Genomic DNA, 17,512 nt, shown 5'->3' on the forward strand with positions numbered 1-17,512 from the left:
TAGGAGATACAAATGGAAGCGGAACTGCCTTGAACCCTGAGGGGAGGGTTGCAGGTTTTATCTCACATTGCAGGAGGGAGTCAGTAAAGAGCAAAGATTTTTTTTTTTTTTTTTTTTTAAGCAAAGGAGTGTTTTGATCCTGTGGGGCCTTAAGAAGCCCAGCTTGGGGCTGGGCACGGTGACTCATACCTGTAATCCCAGCTACTTGGGAGGCTGAGGGAGGAGAATTGCTTGAACTTGGAGGTTCAACTCCTTGAGCCGAGATCGCACCACTGCACTCCAGCCTAGGCGGAGACAGAGTGAGACTTTGTCTCAAAAAAAAAACAAAAAACAAGAAACAAAAAAAAAACTAGCTTGGGAGAAACTGAGGCAGAAAATCCAAAGAGGAAGTGAGACGATAACTATAAAACAGCGATCCCCTTCACCACCTCCCTAATGTGCTCAAAGTTTCAGTCTCTTTACTAGGAAACCACAGCTTTATGTTGGAATTAGTGTTGGAGCTTCTGGGGGCGAGGATATGGCTTTAGTAGTAGAAGCAGTAATAATAATCTTTATCGAGTGCCAGGCTCTGTGTGTTATTTTATCCAGTTCTCACATTAACCGTAGGAGACAGGTAGTGATAGCCCCTTTTGGTGAATGTGAAAACCGAGGCACCCAAATATTTAGTGAAGGGCCTGTGTTTTCGTAGGTGACAGGCTGCAGAGCCAGGACTCGGGTGCCTGTGTTCCCTGCGTGAGCTCTGTGTGTCACCACTGTGAGTCTTGCACATACAGGGCAGCCACTAGGATTGGGGGGTACTTTGCTGAAAGGAGGGTACTATTTATCAATCTGCTCTTTGTCCCATAGACAGTGCTGAAGTAACCCCGCCTGTCCTCTCTGTGATGGGGGAGGCCACCCCAGTGAGCATCGAGCCGTAAGTGCAGCCCTGCCCCTGGCCGAGGGGTGTGGGTGGCCACACTAGTGCAGTGTGTGCAGGTGGGCCCTGGGAACAACAGGAGGGTTCCGTGGGGCCTGCAGAGGGCTGAGAGGGCCTCCTCGAGCTTCTGTATTTGGCCCTGGGCTTTGCTGTCCCCGCCCTGCCTCTGTGTGGAAGTTTCAGGGAAGGGCAAGGACCGGCTCAGCTTGAACTTATCTCTAGGAGAGTTGGAAGGGGGGTCCAGAGGCTCTTTCCCATCTGTAAACCTGCAGCTGCTTCTCCCCTCTCCAGCCTCTGGACCTTGCCTTTCTGGTGGTGCCAGGTCAGCCTGTCCTCCCAAGTCCCTAGAAGCCAGACTCCCTACACCTAGCTGAGGCCTTGCTCTGCTGGCTCCCCCTCATCTTCTTCCCACCCTGAGGGATCATCAAGTTCTCCATCCCCGCAAGGTGAGGCCTCACTTCCTGCCCTTTTCACTCCTCTAGACGGATCAACGTGGGCTCCCGGTTCCAGGCGGAAATCCCCTTGATGAGGGACCGTGCCCTGGCAGCTGCAGATCCCCACAAGGCTGACTTGGTGTGGCAGCCATGGGAAGACCTAGAGAGCAGCCGGGAGAAGCAGAGGCAAGGTGAGGAGGGGCCTGGGGACAGCAAGTGAGGGCAGGCATATGGGTGGGCCAGGCCTCACCCTGCCCAGCCCCGCGCTGAACGTGGTTTCCTCCCCTCCCTCCTCATGCTCCTGTGGATCCAGTGGAAGACCTGCTGACAGCCGCCTGCTCCAGCATTTTCCCTGGTGCTGGCACCAACCAGGAGCTGGCCCTGCACTGTCTGCACGAGTCCAGGGGAGACATCCTGGTGAGAAGGCACCCCCAGCAGAGGGAGGGCCCCTCAGTGGGGGCTGGCTTGGATCCATGTCTGCTGCTCAGGAGCTAGGGCTGCAGGCATGCACATTTGAGGCCAGTAGGAGGGTCTGACTATGGAAGGGGCTGTAAGGGCTTGACCCAAGGGAGCCCTACTTTCAGACCCCAGGTTTTGCTGTGCAGTGTCCTCCTGTCCATTCCCATCCCTGATTCCGGGTCAGTGGACTCAGACTGGATGGTTGCTGAGAGCCTTCTCCAGCAGTGCTGCCTCCCTTGGGGCCATGGTCTCTCTTAAGAGGACCCGAGGCCTGTTTTCTGGGCAGCCCCACCCCCTGTGATCTCACCACCCCACCGGACCCCTTATCTCTCAGCAGTTAAGGGGGGCAAGAGTAAGTGCCCACCCTACTCGGGATTTTATCAGGGCCTAGAATGCTCCATCCACCACCGATACCCCTGTCAGTGCCCTGACCCTTCCCTCACTTCCCCTCCAGGAAACGCTGAATAAGCTGCTACTGAAGAAGCCCCTGCGGCCCCACAACCATCCGCTGGCAACTTATCACTACACAGGTGGGCCTGGCTGCGGTGGGCATGGTGCCTGGAGCCTCGAGAGGTCTCCAGCATCCATGGGGCCCTGCTCAGTGCTGAGTCACAGCCCTGGGGAGGGGGTGGGAGGAGGAGGGTAGATAAGCCAAGAGTCAGAGTGAGGGAACTGCCACCAAAGCTGGGGTAGCTCTACAGGGCTTTCCTGTGCCCTGGAGGGGAGGGGAGAAGGGAGTGGGCAGGTGGGAGACCATCCAGGCAAAAAAGCCCAGGCCACAAGGACAGGAACCCATGGAGAGCCATCCAGATTGGCATCAGGTACCTGGAACTTAGCCCCAGGAGTGCATGTCCTGTTCTGGGCACTTTAAGGACATGGACCGAGTCACATAATCCTAGCAGCCAATGTTTTCCACCCATGTTAGTGCTACATTTCATCGGCACCAGGCAGAGCACCAAGGGTTTCACATGCATTTTCTTATTTAATCCTCGCCACTGCTGGTGAGCTAGGCGATACTAGTTTCCATTTCACAAGCAAGGGAGCGAGGCTGTGAGCGACATGGAAGTGGGACGAGGAGCCGGCTCTGATGCCTGCAGAGACCATGGGCGGATGGCCTCACACTTTTTTGCTGGTCGGAATTGCCCTCCAGTGGCCAGGGCCCTGCCCACCTCACTCCCTGGCTGCCTCTTTGCCCCATAGGCTCTGACCAGTGGAAGATGGCCGAGAGGAAGCTGTTCAACAAAGGCATTGCCATCTACAAGAAGGATTTCTTCCTGGTGCAGAAGCTGGTGAGCTGGGCTCTTTCAGGGGCAAATGAGGGCCAGGAGCTGCCTGTGTGACTTTGGGGCTCCCTCTGCCAATGACCAAGCCCTCTTAAAAAGCAGTCAGGTCAATGCTACTGAGTAGCCTCAGAGAGAATTTCCTAAACAATACAAGAAAGAGAAAGATTAGGTCTCTTTTCCCTGTTGGTTCTAAGCATCCTTTCCTCACTTCAGGGTAGTGTGGCCAAGCTCTGGGGTCTCAATCCAGGAGGAGGCCTAAGTGGGCATCAGACTTAAAATAGGCAGGAGGAAGATGGGGAGGAGGGTGGCAAGTAGAGGTGAGCCATTCCCCAGAGGAAGATGCAGGGGGGGGGGGGGGGGCACCCCGGGGTGAGGGCAACTGAGAGCCAGCAAGTGCCTGCGGAGCTGACCTGGGGGCCTCTGCCCACTTCCTTTGACCCGGAGTTGCCTTCCAGTAACCCAGCTGTTCAAGTCCACATTCCCTAGATTTATCTTGTCCTCTCTCCATATTCTTCTGGAAAAGCAGATGCTTTGCTAATCCAAGGAATTGCATCTTTCCAGCCCTGTCTCACAAAATCTGGGCTGTGGGGAGAGAGAATTGTGTGGACTGCCAAGGCAAAAGAGTTTTTAAAAAGAGCATGCCCTTTCCTCTTGGGATTGTAGATTGTATTGGGAACAGCCCTGGGGACTAGACAAAGTGCTGATGATGAATTCCCCTACAAGGGCCCTGTTGTGAGGAGTCCTTTGCTGTGTTTTAGTAACACTCTATTCCCTGATTGGGCAATACTGACGGGAAGTACATGCCTGTGAAATTCACTGAGGCGCCCCTAATGCCTAATGAAATGAGCAGACCTTTAGTCAGTCAAACAAAGGGTCAGAGAGAATTGACAGTAAATGTGTAAATGGCCTAATTAATACATGTGTGACTTGGCCATTTCTGTGAGATGAAACATGTCTGTTTCCTCCTCAGACACAAAGGGCCCACACTGACCCCTGGCCTCTCTGGACAGGAGCTCCCAGCCCAGCGGTGGCTGAGCAGTGTGGGAGCCTGTGTGCTGGTGTCAGAGAAAACAGCCTCTGCGTGTGGGAAAGTCGCCCAAAAACTAAACCCAGTGGCCAAACAGATTTATGCAATGGGAGAGCTAGAATTTCAGAGCTTGAGAGGCAGGTCCCTGGAGATCATCTAGTCTTACTTAACCCCATTTGCTATTTACACATGAGAAAACTGAAATTAGAAAAGTGAGTGACTTGCCTCTGCTACCACAAGCTCGAATAGCTGTGTGGTAGCAGAGTCAGGAGGAAGACTTAGGCCTTTCGCTTCCTCCTCAGGTTTTCCAGGGCTTTCTTGTGAGTTTCCCTTGAGTTCCTCCCCTGACAGGGGACACTGTGACATTTCTGTATGCTCACTTGTCAGCCACTGCTCCCTGGAGAGAAATGAAATTGCTTGTCTGGATTAATGAAAAGCGTCTGTGTTGCCAGGTCAGGGCTGGCTTTGGATGTAGATGGTGCCCAGACCTTTTCCCTCAACTTTTTAGTTTGAAAAATTTCAAACTTAGAGGAGAATGGAAAGAAGAGTAGAATGAACACCCATCTACCCCTGACTTAGATTTAGCAATCATTAACATTGGCTATATTTGCTTTCTCTTTCTCTATGTCCAAACATAGACATACACATATACAGCTCTCTCTTGTTCTCTGATTCAGCTAATCATTAAAAGTAAGTACAGTCATCATGTCACATGACTAAAACCTTTCAGCACGTATCTCCTAAAAACCAAGATATTCTACAAAACCACAGTACCATTAGCATGCCCAAGAAATTTAACCTGATAAAATAATTCAGGCCAGGCGAGGTCGCTCACGCCTGTAATTCCAGCACTTTGGGAGGCAGAGGCAGACGGATCACTTGAGGCCAGGAGTTTGAGACCAGGCTGGCCAACATGGCAAAACCCCGTGTCTACTAAAAATACAAAAAAAAAAACCTAGCCGGTTGTGGTGGCACACACCTGTAATCCCAGCTACTCAGGAAGCTGAGGCATGAGAATTATTTGAACCTGGGAGGCAGAGGTTGCAGTGAGCCGAGATCGCGTCACTGCACTCCAGCCTGGGTGACAGAGCGAGACTCTGTCTCCAAAAAAAAAGAAAAAAAAATACAGTAATGCCCTCTGATATGGAATCCATATTGCCATCTCCCGGGTGGTTCCGACATTGTCCTTTATAGCTTGTTTTATTTATTTACTTATTTTAAATAGTGCTGAAGCATTGATTAATTGATCAGTGGTTTGTTGCAGAGCAGGCATTGGAAAAAATGCTTATATTTCCTGGGTTGGTTGGGTTTCATTTTGGCTTGAAGTTAAGGGAAAGATGCAGGGACGAGAAAGGCTGGATTCTCCCCAGGCAGATGAGCCAAACCAGAGAGTTCTGACCTCAGTTTTGACTTCAAACCAGATCCAGACCAAGACCGTGGCCCAGTGCGTGGAGTTCTACTACACCTACAAGAAGCAGGTGAAAATCGGCCGCAATGGGACTCTAACCTTTGGGGATGTGGATACGAGCGATGAGAAGTCGGCCCAGGAAGAGGTTGAAGTGGATATTAAGGTGACTCCTTTTTCAACCTCAGCTGCATAGAGCCTGGGCTGGGTCTGGGACCAGGCCTGAGCTGGGAGCCCGAGCCCAAGCTCTCCAGGAGCCTGCAGAGGGCAGGTTGAGGAAGACAGTGTCCCTGACAGCCACAAGGAGCCCTGAACCTCTGGGTTCTCCTCTCTATACTGCTGGTGTCATAGTAATAATACATTGTGTTGATACACAGGGTAATTTTCCCACAAGATTCACACCAGCATCGTCTTCCTATCTCTGCATAGCAGACCTCTAACACTGTTTCTCAAACCTCAGTCATTCTTGTATCACCTTTTTGTTTTCTGCTATATCTGCATCCTACCATGTGTCACCATTAGAATTTTTATCATATTCACATACTACTTGTGCCATTACTTAACATTTGCCTTTAAATCAACTCATTTTTTACTCAGAAGGGAAGTTTTATATCACAGTCATAAATAGAAAACCAAGGTTGTGTGCTATAAATAGAAGGTGCGGTAAAAATACATGTGAAAACCAGTGTTACTGAATTCTAGCTAGATGCTGTGTTAACCTGCCAAGGCTGAGACTGAGGCCTGACCTTGCCTTGTTAAAGAGATTATCAAGTCTAGAGAAGTATAAAAGACACATTAGCAGCAACCAGAGACTGAGTCCTTGGCATAATCAGGATTGAAAGAGAATTAAAATGGAATGTTCCTTAATTCTATGTCCATGTATCCACCTAGCATCGTTTTTGGGATTGCAAATCCATGCTTGGTGACATGCTACTGTAAGACAGGGAATGGTTTGCTGCCCGTTTTGCAGGTAGGAAGGTAGTAGAGCTACAGAAAGCATTACAAAGATAGTTTGGAATTGGAACTCAAGGCTCCTGCCTGGCTCACCACATCATTGCTGAGGATGCCTCCTGGTCATCTGTCCAGGAGGATGGGTGGCAATGGGGAGCGACTGGTATGTACCCTCCCTGCCCCTCGCTCTCTCTCAGGTGCTCCTAGGGCTTGAGACTCTCTTCTGACCCCATGGCTACTATGCCATGGGGACAGAGTCCAGAGTCCTAGTACAGAAGACTGTGCTGGGCCAGCCAGGCAAGCAGGACTAGCTGGGGCTGGTGAACTCCCCGGCCGGGTCAGAATCTGTGCTACAGCAGTGAGACAGAGCTCCAGGCTCACTGCCCTTGTTCTTGTTCCCCATAGACTTCCCAAAAGTTCCCAAGGGTGCCTCTTCCCAGAAGAGAGTCCCCAAGTGAAGAGAGGCTGGAGCCCAAGAGGGAGGTGAAGGAGCCCAGGAAAGAGGGGGAGGAGGAGGTGCCAGAGATCCAGGAGAAGGAGGAGCAAGAAGAGGGGCGAGAGCGCAGCAGGCGGGCAGCCGCAGTCAAAGCCACGCAGACACTACAGGCCAATGAATCGGTGAGTGTGACCGCCATGGGCTGAGCCCAGGGCAAGCAGGGTGGAGCTGGGCCTGTGGGCGTGGGAGGGAGGGTAGAGCAGGACTTTGATCCTCATCATTATCGTAATAGCAGGAAATGTGTGAAGTACTTTGGGCTGTTAACTCATTTAATCCTCACTACCCTATGTGGTTAGGTATTACTGTTATTCCCATTTTATAGGCGGGGAAATTGAGGCCCAAGATAACACAGCTAGTAGGCAGCCTGAATCCAGAGTCTGCAATTAATTTTTGTACTCTACTGCTTCTGTATCTGAGATTCAGAGGGAAAAAGGTTTTGTGAAAACCCAGTAGGTACGTGGGTCACTGAGGGAGCATTGGTGGGTTGCAGACAGGGCTCCCCTAAGAGAGCCAGAGTCCCTGACAAGAATGAGACTGAGCTGAGACCATGGGAATGACAATCATAGGCCCTCAGGCATGATCTCCGCAAAGTGCCTTCATTTCCATTATCTCATTAGTTCCTCACACTGCAGAGGTAACCTCTACTCTGCAGATGGGAGAAAGCAGTTCAGAGATGCTAAGTGACTTGCCCCAGGTCCTTGGACTCCTAGTGTAGTGCTCTGCCCACCATATCACAGGCCAAGAAGCAAGACTACCGGCCATAGTTGTTCCTTGCCAGGGAGAGTTCTCCCAGAAAAGGTTAAGGAGGGGAAGGGGTTTATTGGGGAGCTGCTGCTTTTTTAAAGTCTTTTTTTAGAAATGTGTGTAGTAGGCCGGGCGCAGTGGCTCACACCTGTAATCCCAGCACTTTGGGAGGCCGAGGTGAGTGGATCACCTGAGGTCAGGAGTCGAGACCAGCCTGGCCAACAAGGTGAAACCTCATCTCTATTAAAAATACAAAAACTAGTTGGGCATGGTGGTGCACGCCTGTAATCCCAGCTACTCCAGAGGCTGAGGCAGGAGAATCGCTTGAACCCAGGAGGCGGAGGAGGCGGAGGTTGCAGTGAGCCAAGATCATGCCACTGCACTCCAGCATGGGTGACACAGCAAGACTCCATCTCAAAAAAAAGAAAAAAGGAATGTGTGTAGTACACTCATGCTTACAGAGCTCCCATAAACTGTAAACACACGGCTGTGTGCCCACTTCTGAGCCTCGACCACCTGCACCAAGAGCTGTGTTCTGTGTAGCTCTCTACAGAGTTCTGCTGACTTTTGTGAACACTTTCCCATGAGGGTGCCACTTCTGATGGCCACCCGAGGATTCCCCAGCCGAGGCCCCCTCTGCTCCCTCTGCTCTGCACTCTGACCCCTGCCCTTGCCCTGTTTGGTGTCCCTGCACTGCGCTGTCCTGAAGTAGCTACCTGTGCATCTGTCCCTTCCACCAGATCCTCAGCTCTGAGGGCAGGGATGCCTGTGTCAACCTCTTTGTCCCCAGCACCTGGCCCATCACAGAAGCCTGAATCTCATTTATAGAACAGGGCATGAGCAGACTAAATGACAGAAAACATCAACAGGTGCTTCATTAACCCAGAGACCAAGATCCCCCGTCAGGCGCATCAAGGCCTCTAGCAGCTCGGGCTGCCCCACAGAGTTACTCTAGCAGCAACTTTGTAAACGATAGAGCTGACCAGAGATGCAGAGTTGGAGGAGGCAATGGTCGTCCTATCCCTGGAAGGACCCAAGTGCATGCTAGGTGACTGGCAGGAGTATATATGACTTCAGGCCCCTGGTTCCCTGCGATTCTAGAATTCCAGATCTGCGCTTGCTCAGATCACTCAACTCTCCTTGTTTGATTTTCTTCAGGCCAATGACATCCTCATCCTCCGGAGCCACGAGTCCAACGCCCCTGGGTCTGCCAATGGCCAGGCCTCGGAGAAGCCAAGGGAAGGGACAGGGAAGTCACGAAGGGCACTACCTTTTTCAGAGAAGAAGAAAAAAACAGAGACATTCAGTAAGACCCAGAATCAGGAGAACACTTTCCCCTGTAAAAAATGTGGCAGGTAAGGTGGGCAGCCCTGTCCCCGCTGGGACCCCGCGGGCTGGTGCGCGGCGGGGGCGGGGATGGGGAGGAGGGGGAAGAGGTACAGGCGGTGTCCGCCTCGTTTCTGATTGGCTCAGCGGGTTTCTAGGGTTGTGACGTCATGGGGCAGCTTTCGGAAAATGATGCGTGCTGGCCAGCCCCGGCTGTGCAGCGTGGGGGTGAAGGTGAAGGCTGGGGCTCCTCGCCCACCCGCGCTGGGGGCCCCGGGTGGGCTAGGCCGGTCCTGAGCAACCCCCACCCGGCCACAGGGTGTTTTACAAGGTGAAGAGTCGCAGTGCGCACATGAAGAGCCACGCAGAGCAGGAGAAGAAGGCTGCAGCGCTGAGGCTGAAGGAGAAGGAGGCCGCCGCTGCCGCCGCCGCCGCCCACCAGCAGGCCCTGCGGGAGGAGAGCGGTGCGGGCGCGGGCGACAAGGGCTGAGCGCGGGAGCCAGGCTGGCCCAGTCCTGGGTCCCGGCCCTTCCCGCACCGCCGCCAGCGCCCGCAGACACCCTGGCATCTCAAGAGGGAGTGAGGAGAGGATTGCAGGGACTTTTCCCTGCGAAACAAATGGGACAATGAAATAAACGGCTCTTTTATTTATGAAGGCCCTGGGAGCAGCGGTAAGGGCTCCAAGATCCAGCTCTCTTTGCATTTGGTCTGTCGGAAGCTGTCCTCGTGCTTTCCTGGACCGGGAGAGTCCCGGTCCCCTCGGGAGGGGCTCCACCGCCTCTCACACTCCGATTTCTGCTGCTCTGCAGCCCCGCAGTCTCTTCCCTTTATTTTTTTCCCCCTCCTGCCCTCGGCCTCCAGGAAGCCACCGTGGCCGGCCAAGCACAAGCTCACCCACTTTGGAGCAGCATTCCTCCTCCCCAGAGGACCTCGAAGGCTGCAACGGCCCTGCCCCAAGCCCCAGAAAAAGGAACTCTCGGAGGGAGTCTGCGGGCTTCTCCGAGAAGGGGCGCAGCCTGACACCTGTGCTGTCCGTGCAGTCTCCAGGCCTGCCTGAGCTGCTCCCGTGACCGTGTCCTGAGTGGCCACCTCCTCCTTGGGAGGGAGGCCACGACAGGTACTGTCCCTTTGCTGCTTGCTGGCGGCGCTGCTAGGGCTAGAAAGTTTTCTCAGCGTTGGGGGAGGGGCTAGCGTTCTTGTCCAAAGCACTCCTCCTGCTGCAGGGAAGGGAGCTGTACGGAGGCTGGAAGCTGCAGAGTTAGGCCCGAGAGAGCTTTTGACAAGCCTGGCTCTTCCTCCCCACCTTTTTGGCCAAATACCTTTGGGTCCTGGAGGCTGCCAAGGGCGCTCGCCTTGAGCAGGTCCCGGAGAGGCTCAGCCTGCCCCTCCTGGGGGCCAGCTTCCTTGCCTCTGCCCTGACCTTAGCAGCTACACCTAACCCCACCGCACCTCACCCAGTGTCGATATCCACAACCCAGCCCCCAGGCCTGCACGTTGGAGATTTCTGGATCCTTCCTGGGAGGGAGAGGTCTCCTAACTCGATTGGACAGGAGCCTTCATTCCTTGACTCGTGTCATTTGGGAGCTATTTATTTATTCTTAGTATTTAATTTTTAACATCCTCTCAGGGACCAGGGGCCTCCTGCTTTTCAGAGGCCCAAGTGCATTTATCCCAAAACGAGGCATCTTGACATCCCCTGTCCCCACCCCCCCTGAATTCCCAAGGCCCTAAGGTCCCTCACCTGGTTGCTCTGGAAGCTCTTGCCGATAGGAATGATAGCAACACTGAAAGAGGGGTGGGAAGGTGGAGGGTGTCACCAGACCCACACAGAGCAAGGGAGATCAAAGGCAGTTCTTGCTGCCCCTTCTCTGGCTGTGCTTTGCCTGAGGGAATTGGCAAGAGGCCAGAATTCTAGTTTGGTTTATGAGGCCTGGATTCTGGCTTGAAGAAGCCATATTTGGCATGGGTGAAGTGAAAGGGCCAGGAGGTTCTGGAGGCCCCTTCACTTCCAGTCCCATAGCGGGGCTCAGCTATTTTTCTGATCGTATTCAACTTTAGTTCTGCAAAAGAAATTCTAAGTGAATGCGCGTATGACAGGTCAAGGTATTAGGAAGGAGCCAGAAAGTATTCATAGTGCCGAGAAGCATCATGTCAGTAACTGGGAGTGGAGAGGGAGTTTTGTTTTGAAACTATGCACTGTTGCCGGGCGCGGTGGCTCACGCCTGTAATCCCAGCACTTTTTGGGAGGCAGAGGCGGGAGGATCACGAGGTCAGGAGATCGAGACCATCCTGGCTAACACAGTGAAACCCCGTCTCTACTAAAAATACAAAAAATTAGCCGGGCGTGGTGGCGGGCGCCTGTAGTCCCAGCTACTTGGGAGGCTGAGGCAGGAGAATGGCGTGAACCCGGGAGGCGGAGCTTGCAGTGAGCCGAGATTGCGCCACTGCACTCCAGCCTGGGCGACAGAGCGAGACTCCGTCTCAAAAAAAAAAAAAGAAACTATGCACTGTCGGGTATTTTTCAGCATCCATTTATACATTAGTATGGTTCTACAGGACCCCGGCTGTGGAAGTAACAAATTTCTTCTCCAGACTCTTGGATGACTACCTAGATCCCCACCTTCGCCGTTAGTTTCCTCCACAGGCTTCCATGAGCTCAGTGTCCCAAGACAGCAAAAATCTGGTATACCCTGTAGAAGCAGGGGGGTAGCAAATTTAGGCTCTCTTCGAAATTACTTGTATAATACGAGTGCCTTCGCAGCTTAGCCCCAAAGTGCTGCTTATGTTTCCCAAGGTTTTTTCTATTCGAACCATATTTGGTTTCAGGCCCCTTTATGGACATACGGTAACAGAAACCTCCATCATTCACATGAGACCCTTTTGTCAGTGGTAACATCTTGTACTTGGAAAAAAAATTTTTTTTTTTTTTTTTTTTTTTTTTTGAGACAGTCTCATTCTGTCGCCCAGGCTGGAGTGCAGTGGTGTGATCTTGGCTCACTGCAACCTCCGCCTCTTGGGTTAAAAGGATTCTCCTGCCTCTGCCTCCAGAGTAGCTGGGATTATAGGCACACACCACCACACCCAGCTAATCTTTTTGTATTTTTTTTTAGTAGAGATGGGGTTTCGCCATGTTGGCCAGGCTGGTCTTGAACTCCTGACCTCAGGTGGTCCACCCGCGTCGGCCTCCCAAAGTGCTGGCATTACAGGCGTGAACCACTGCGCTTGGCCGGAAGTCTTTAAACAATGAAGTGATTCTACTCTTCTAAGCTTACAGAGACCAGACCAGGTGAATGTAACTGAGGAAAATCAAGATGGTACCTCTTTGCATTATCCCGCCAGACACCGTATTTTATGCATTCATGTCGAGGATACGGTATGAAAATTAAAAAGTTTAGAGGGCAGATGCAACTGTGGTAAGTGACCTGCCAATAAAGCAGGTGCAGCAATAGAAGCTGGCATAGGTATATCCTTAATGGTGCTTTCTCCCTGGGCTTGTCTTCTTGTTGTTTTTTTCCCCCTATATTCAGAGCTCCTTGAGAAGTGATAAACACCTCCAGCTTTCTAACATCCTCCCCACACCATCTCACCATATCCATCTCCCAGCATCCATCTGCATTCAGCTAAGGGCGGGAAACTGACCTAGTGCCTGTGTTGCAGACCATTTCTGAGGTCTCCACCCATCCAAGGAGGCACAGCCGTCATTACTGTCCTCCATGCCTTCAGCAGCCCCCCTCACAGCTAAGGTACATACCACCCCTTCTGCCGCGCCTCCACCCCTGGCACCAAGGTCTTTTGCTGCTTATGTCTAAAGGGATCACCTATATTTAACTGCCTCAGTGACCTAACCTCTTTCTTCTCATGTGCCAGATGTTAAGATGAAGGAGGAATACAACACATACTCAAGCCTCAGCTGTTTAGTTGTTTTCACTGGGGCTTGCTTTTCTGGGACGGTATTTATTAGACTGACAAGCCTAACTCCATAGGTTTACAGGAAGTAGGGATATTTTTATAAAACAATTGTGTCCTCCCCACATTTTGCTATGTTAATATTTGCCTCTAACAATTTGCAGCTGTTTCACTTTTTCCTCATTTGTCTCTAAGTTGAAGGCCTTGTTGGAGGGGATAGAGCACAGGAACAGCCTTGACAGTCTGTAATTATTGTACAAATATTTTAATAGCATATAAATAAGTATATTCCTTTTATTTTGAAACAAAAATGATCAGACACTGCCTTTTGTGTGTTTGCTGCCTGTGGCACCCTTTTTTAAAAAGACTGTTACATATTAAAATAGTGTATATATATATATAAATATTACCTCTTTTGCTGTACAGTTGTGATAGAGACTGAAGATTTTATTTTTTGTGTGCTTTTTATAAGAAAAAAATTAATACACTAAAGAATCTTGCTGATGTGATTGTAATGTACCTATGTAACTTATTTACTTTTGAATGTTCTTCTGTATCTTTAAACCTTTTATTAAATAAGGTTTTAAAAATTCAGAGTTGAATGCTTTGTTCTCTTGGGATTTTCACCATCTGGGGTTGATGTAAGTGCGCCTTATCTTGCTTGCAGGGAGATTACTCGACATTTTTGAACCATAAGGATTCTTTTAGCAGCCTATTGTCAATGATGCCAGCCAGGAAAAGGAAAATAATACACTAATATTTGCCTGGCTAAAAGATGACTCAGTAGACACAGACAGATTTTTACAAAATTTTAGACAAGAAAAAGTCTAAACTCAGTATCTCACACAAATACACATAAATGGCGCACTCCGACATTTTGGCTTCATTGGGATGAAATATGCAGGGTGCACAGTGTGGTCACGGGCAACGGGAAGCCAGGGTTCTGAGCAGAGTATTTTCACGTGCAGGGTGGACTGGCTGAGCAACCCGAGTAGACAAGTCCACCATGAGGGATGCATTTCCAACAATATCATCTTAAATCCACTCCAGGATTGGGTTATTATTTTTAAAACACGGTGCTTAGCAGTATTTGTTTACTGTTAAAATGCAAAATTATGAAAAAGGAAATGCGCCATCAGAGAAACAAATGCCCGAGCCCCTCGCTGGCTCCATGGCAACCGCTCGACCCCCCGCGGGCCGCCGGAGCAGGCGTGCCTTGCGCCGGCTGGGACACCGTTGCCATGGCGACGCCCGAGCGGCTCCGCCGCTGGGGCGGGACGGGGCGGGGCGGACGTTGCTCGCCGGCTGGCCCCATCCTCCACTGCAGCAGTAACGTCGCGGCGGGTTGCGGGTAGGACTGGACGCCGGGGCAGCCGCGCAGCGCCTGAGCCGCTGCGGGCCGCTGCGGCCACCCCTGCCCACCCTTGCTTCTGCTGTCTCCAGCCTCGCTTCTCCGGCTTCCCTGCTCCTCTGCTGCCTTCGTTTCTGGTCCTCGGCCGTCCTCGCCGCCCGCCCAGAGGAGTCCCCGCGCCCGCTAAGAAGCCGCTTTCCGCTGGCCCGCAGCCGCCGCGACTTCGGCACAGTCTCTCCCTCTGGCTAGTCTCCCAAACGGCCGCTCCTCGCCCGCGGGAAGACCAGGCTGCAACCGCGAACGCCGGATCCTCTCCAGGAGCCGCAGCGAACGCGTGGCGGCCACGCCCAGCGACCACACCCCGGCGGCTCGGCCCAGCGCGCCTGCCTTCGCCGCCCGCCGTCGCTCCTCGCCCGCTGCACGACGACGCGGCGCCCCTGCTGCAGGCGGCGGACCCGACCGGACCCGGACCCAGACGCAAGATGGCGACGGCCGCGTGACTGCCTCAGCGTCCCCGAGCTCGGCTCTGAGTGCACCTACGGACTGACTGTGGGGGCAGAGAAGGGCGAGATCAGGACTCTGTGTCTTTGTTAATCGTGACTGCATGAAGGTCGCCTCCCTCGGACCTACTTGGTGGGAGTGTCTGGTATTGTTCTAAGGCCAGGAGCACGGTGAGCCACAGTCTGTTGATAGAATTGGCGTCTTGATAGTTGAGAAAATGGCGATGACACTGTTGGAAGACTGGTGCCGGGGGATGGATGTGAACTCCCAGAGAGCTCTGTTGGTCTGGGGCATCCCAGTGAACTGTGATGAGGCTGAAATCGAAGAGACCCTCCAGGCTGCGATGCCCCAGGTCTCCTACCGAATGCTTGGGAGAATGTTCTGGAGGGAAGAAAATGCGAAAGCAGCCTTATTAGAGCTCACTGGCGCTGTAGATTACGCCGCGATCCCCAGGGAGATGCCGGGCAAAGGAGGGGTCTGGAAAGTGTTCTTTAAGCCCCCAACTTCTGATGCTGAATTTTTAGAAAGATTGCACCTCTTCCTAGCTAGAGAGGGGTGGACCGTGCAAGATGTTGCCCGTGTCCTTGGGTTTCAGAACCCTACTCCGACCCCGGGCCCAGAGATGCCAGCAGAGATGCTAAACTATATTTTGGATAATGTTATTCAGCCTCTTGTTGAGTCCATATGGTATAAGAGGCTGACACTTTTCTCGGGGAGGGACATCCCAGGGCCTGGAGAGGAAACCTTTGATCCCTGGCTGGAGCACACTAATGAGGTCCTAGAGGAGTGGCAGGTGTCCGATGTAGAAAAGAGGCGGCGGTTGATGGAGAGTCTTAGAGGCCCCGCCGCTGATGTCATTCGCATCCTCAAGTCCAACAACCCCGCGATAACCACTGCCGAATGCCTGAAGGCGCTTGAGCAGGTGTTTGGGAGTGTTGAGAGCTCTAGGGATGCCCAGATCAAATTTCTGAATACTTATCAGAACCCGGGAGAAAAATTGTCTGCTTATGTCATTCGTCTGGAGCCTCTGCTACAGAAGGTGGTAGAGAAGGGGGCCATTGATAAAGATAATGTGAACCAGGCCCGCCTAGAGCAGGTCATTGCCGGGGCCAACCACAGCGGGGCCATCCGAAGGCAGCTGTGGCTTACCGGGGCTGGGGAAGGGCCGGCCCCAAACCTCTTTCAGTTGCTGGTGCAGATCCGTGAGGAGGAAGCCAAGGAGGAGGAGGAGGAGGCTGAGGCCACCCTTCTGCAGTTAGGCCTGGAAGGGCACTTCTGAGTGCCAGGAAAGGCAGCTTTAGTGCAGACCTAGATCACAGCTACTTTTCTTGTCCCTGTGGGGTCTTACCGATGTATCTCTGAGTAGTAAAGGCTTAGCCCTGTTCCGTTTTGTTGTTTTTTTGGAGGGGAAGGTTAGTCAGGCCTGAGTATTCATGTAACATTCTAAAATTGTGCAAGCGAGCACTGTGAGCTGCTACAATGCAAGCAGGTCTTGTTGGCTAAAATGCCAGGTAAAGGGTTGGTTGGACACAGCGCTTAGTGCACGCTGTCATCATGGACATCATAATCAGTTGTGAAAAACACGCGAACCTATGACACTTCCTATTCCACACTGAATGTGAAATTGCATGTTCAGATGTTTACTACGAGGCCTAGCTCACAGGAAGTGTTCAGTAAAAGTACGAACTGTTAGATTACTGATATCGCGGATAGATTTTTGTTTACGATAAATTGTTCCAGATTTATATTAATGGAAGGAAATGTGCATTTATTAGCTATTACTCAACTTTACAATGCAAACATCTTATTTCTCATCTTTAAACATGTCGACCAGTTTAATTGAAAAGTATTCTGAGACTGCAAAATGGGGTGTTAAAAATACTGCAGTTACGGAGCTGTGTAAACCAGTTTCTCATTGCGTAAGATACAGATGTAAATTGCATGGAGAGGTTGATATGCACCTGTACAGTAATTCACTCCCCCATTTCAAATCTTTGTCAGAGAATAGTTCTTGTTCATACTGAGTGTTCTAAACTTGAAGTTACATATACAAATTAAAATATTTTAAAAATTCTGTTGTCTTCTCATTTTTCTGGCATGTATAAACATTTTTAGCCTAAGTAAACTCTGTCCTTTTTTCTTATGAAGACTTTGTCATTAAATCAAACCACTTATTTTAAGCCTTGTATGATACTATGTGAATTTAAATGGCAGGTCCTTTTTTTCCTTTCCCTCTTGCTGTCATCTTAACAGTTTTTTGTTTTTTTTTAATTTTTAAATTTTTTTATTTTAAAAAATATTTAAAAATATTAAATATTTATTTAATATATGTTTCCCAGGCTGGAGTGCAATGGAGCGATCTCGGCTCACTGCAGCCTCTGCCTCTTGGGTTCAAGTGATTCTCCTGCTTCAGCCTCCTGAGTAGCTGGGATTACAGACATGCGCCACCATGCCTAGCTAGTTTTGTATATATTTTTTTAGTAGAGATGGGTTTCACCATGTTGGTCAGGCTGGTCTGGAACTCCTGACCTCAAGTGATCCACCCACCTTGGCCTCCGAAAGTGCTGGGATTACAGGCGTGAGCCACCTCGCCGTCTCCACTAAAAATACAAAAATTAGCCGGGTGTGGTGGTGCGTGCCTGTAATTCCAGCTACTTGGGAAGCTGAGGCAGGAGAATCGCTCTGGGAGGCAGAAGTTGCAGTGAGCCGAGAT

The 17,512-nt window shown here is 51.4% G+C and overlaps 2 protein-coding genes across 4 annotated transcripts in view; both read left to right on the plus strand.

Annotated features, from left to right (window-relative positions):
• The window catches only part of MIDEAS (mitotic deacetylase associated SANT domain protein), a 69,061-nt gene extending 55,522 nt beyond the window's left edge, over positions 1–13,539 (plus strand). For all 3 annotated transcript variants that reach the window (XM_032135064.2, XM_032135063.2, XM_058429424.1), the window contains 9 exons: positions 847–913; positions 1,399–1,541; positions 1,664–1,767; positions 2,264–2,339; positions 3,010–3,098; positions 5,541–5,690; positions 6,881–7,093; positions 8,874–9,070; positions 9,360–13,539. In XM_032135064.2, coding sequence (XP_031990955.1) covers positions 847–913; positions 1,399–1,541; positions 1,664–1,767; positions 2,264–2,339; positions 3,010–3,098; positions 5,541–5,690; positions 6,881–7,093; positions 8,874–9,070; positions 9,360–9,531 — 1,211 coding nt within the window. In that variant the 3' untranslated portion in view covers positions 9,532–13,539. The remainder of the gene's footprint in view (positions 1–846; positions 914–1,398; positions 1,542–1,663; positions 1,768–2,263; positions 2,340–3,009; positions 3,099–5,540; positions 5,691–6,880; positions 7,094–8,873; positions 9,071–9,359) is intronic.
• A 732-nt stretch (positions 13,540–14,271) lies between these two features.
• PNMA1 (PNMA family member 1) lies at positions 14,272–16,873 on the plus strand. Its single transcript, XM_032135065.2, has one exon. It carries the CDS (start codon positions 15,017–15,019, stop codon positions 16,076–16,078), a length of 1,062 nt encoding a protein of 353 aa, XP_031990956.1. The 5' UTR covers positions 14,272–15,016; the 3' UTR covers positions 16,079–16,873.
• Positions 16,874–17,512: the final 639 nt, after the last annotated feature.

Source organism: Hylobates moloch, unplaced genomic scaffold (genome assembly GCF_009828535.3).
Source record: "Hylobates moloch isolate HMO894 unplaced genomic scaffold, HMol_V3 SCAFFOLD_16, whole genome shotgun sequence".
Taxonomy (NCBI): Eukaryota; Metazoa; Chordata; class Mammalia; order Primates; family Hylobatidae; genus Hylobates; species Hylobates moloch.

Coding starts and splice junctions, on each gene's coding strand:
- PNMA1 (XM_032135065.2), top strand. CDS start 15,017: ATGGCGATGACACTGTTGGAAGACTGGTGCCGGGGGATGGATGTGAAC.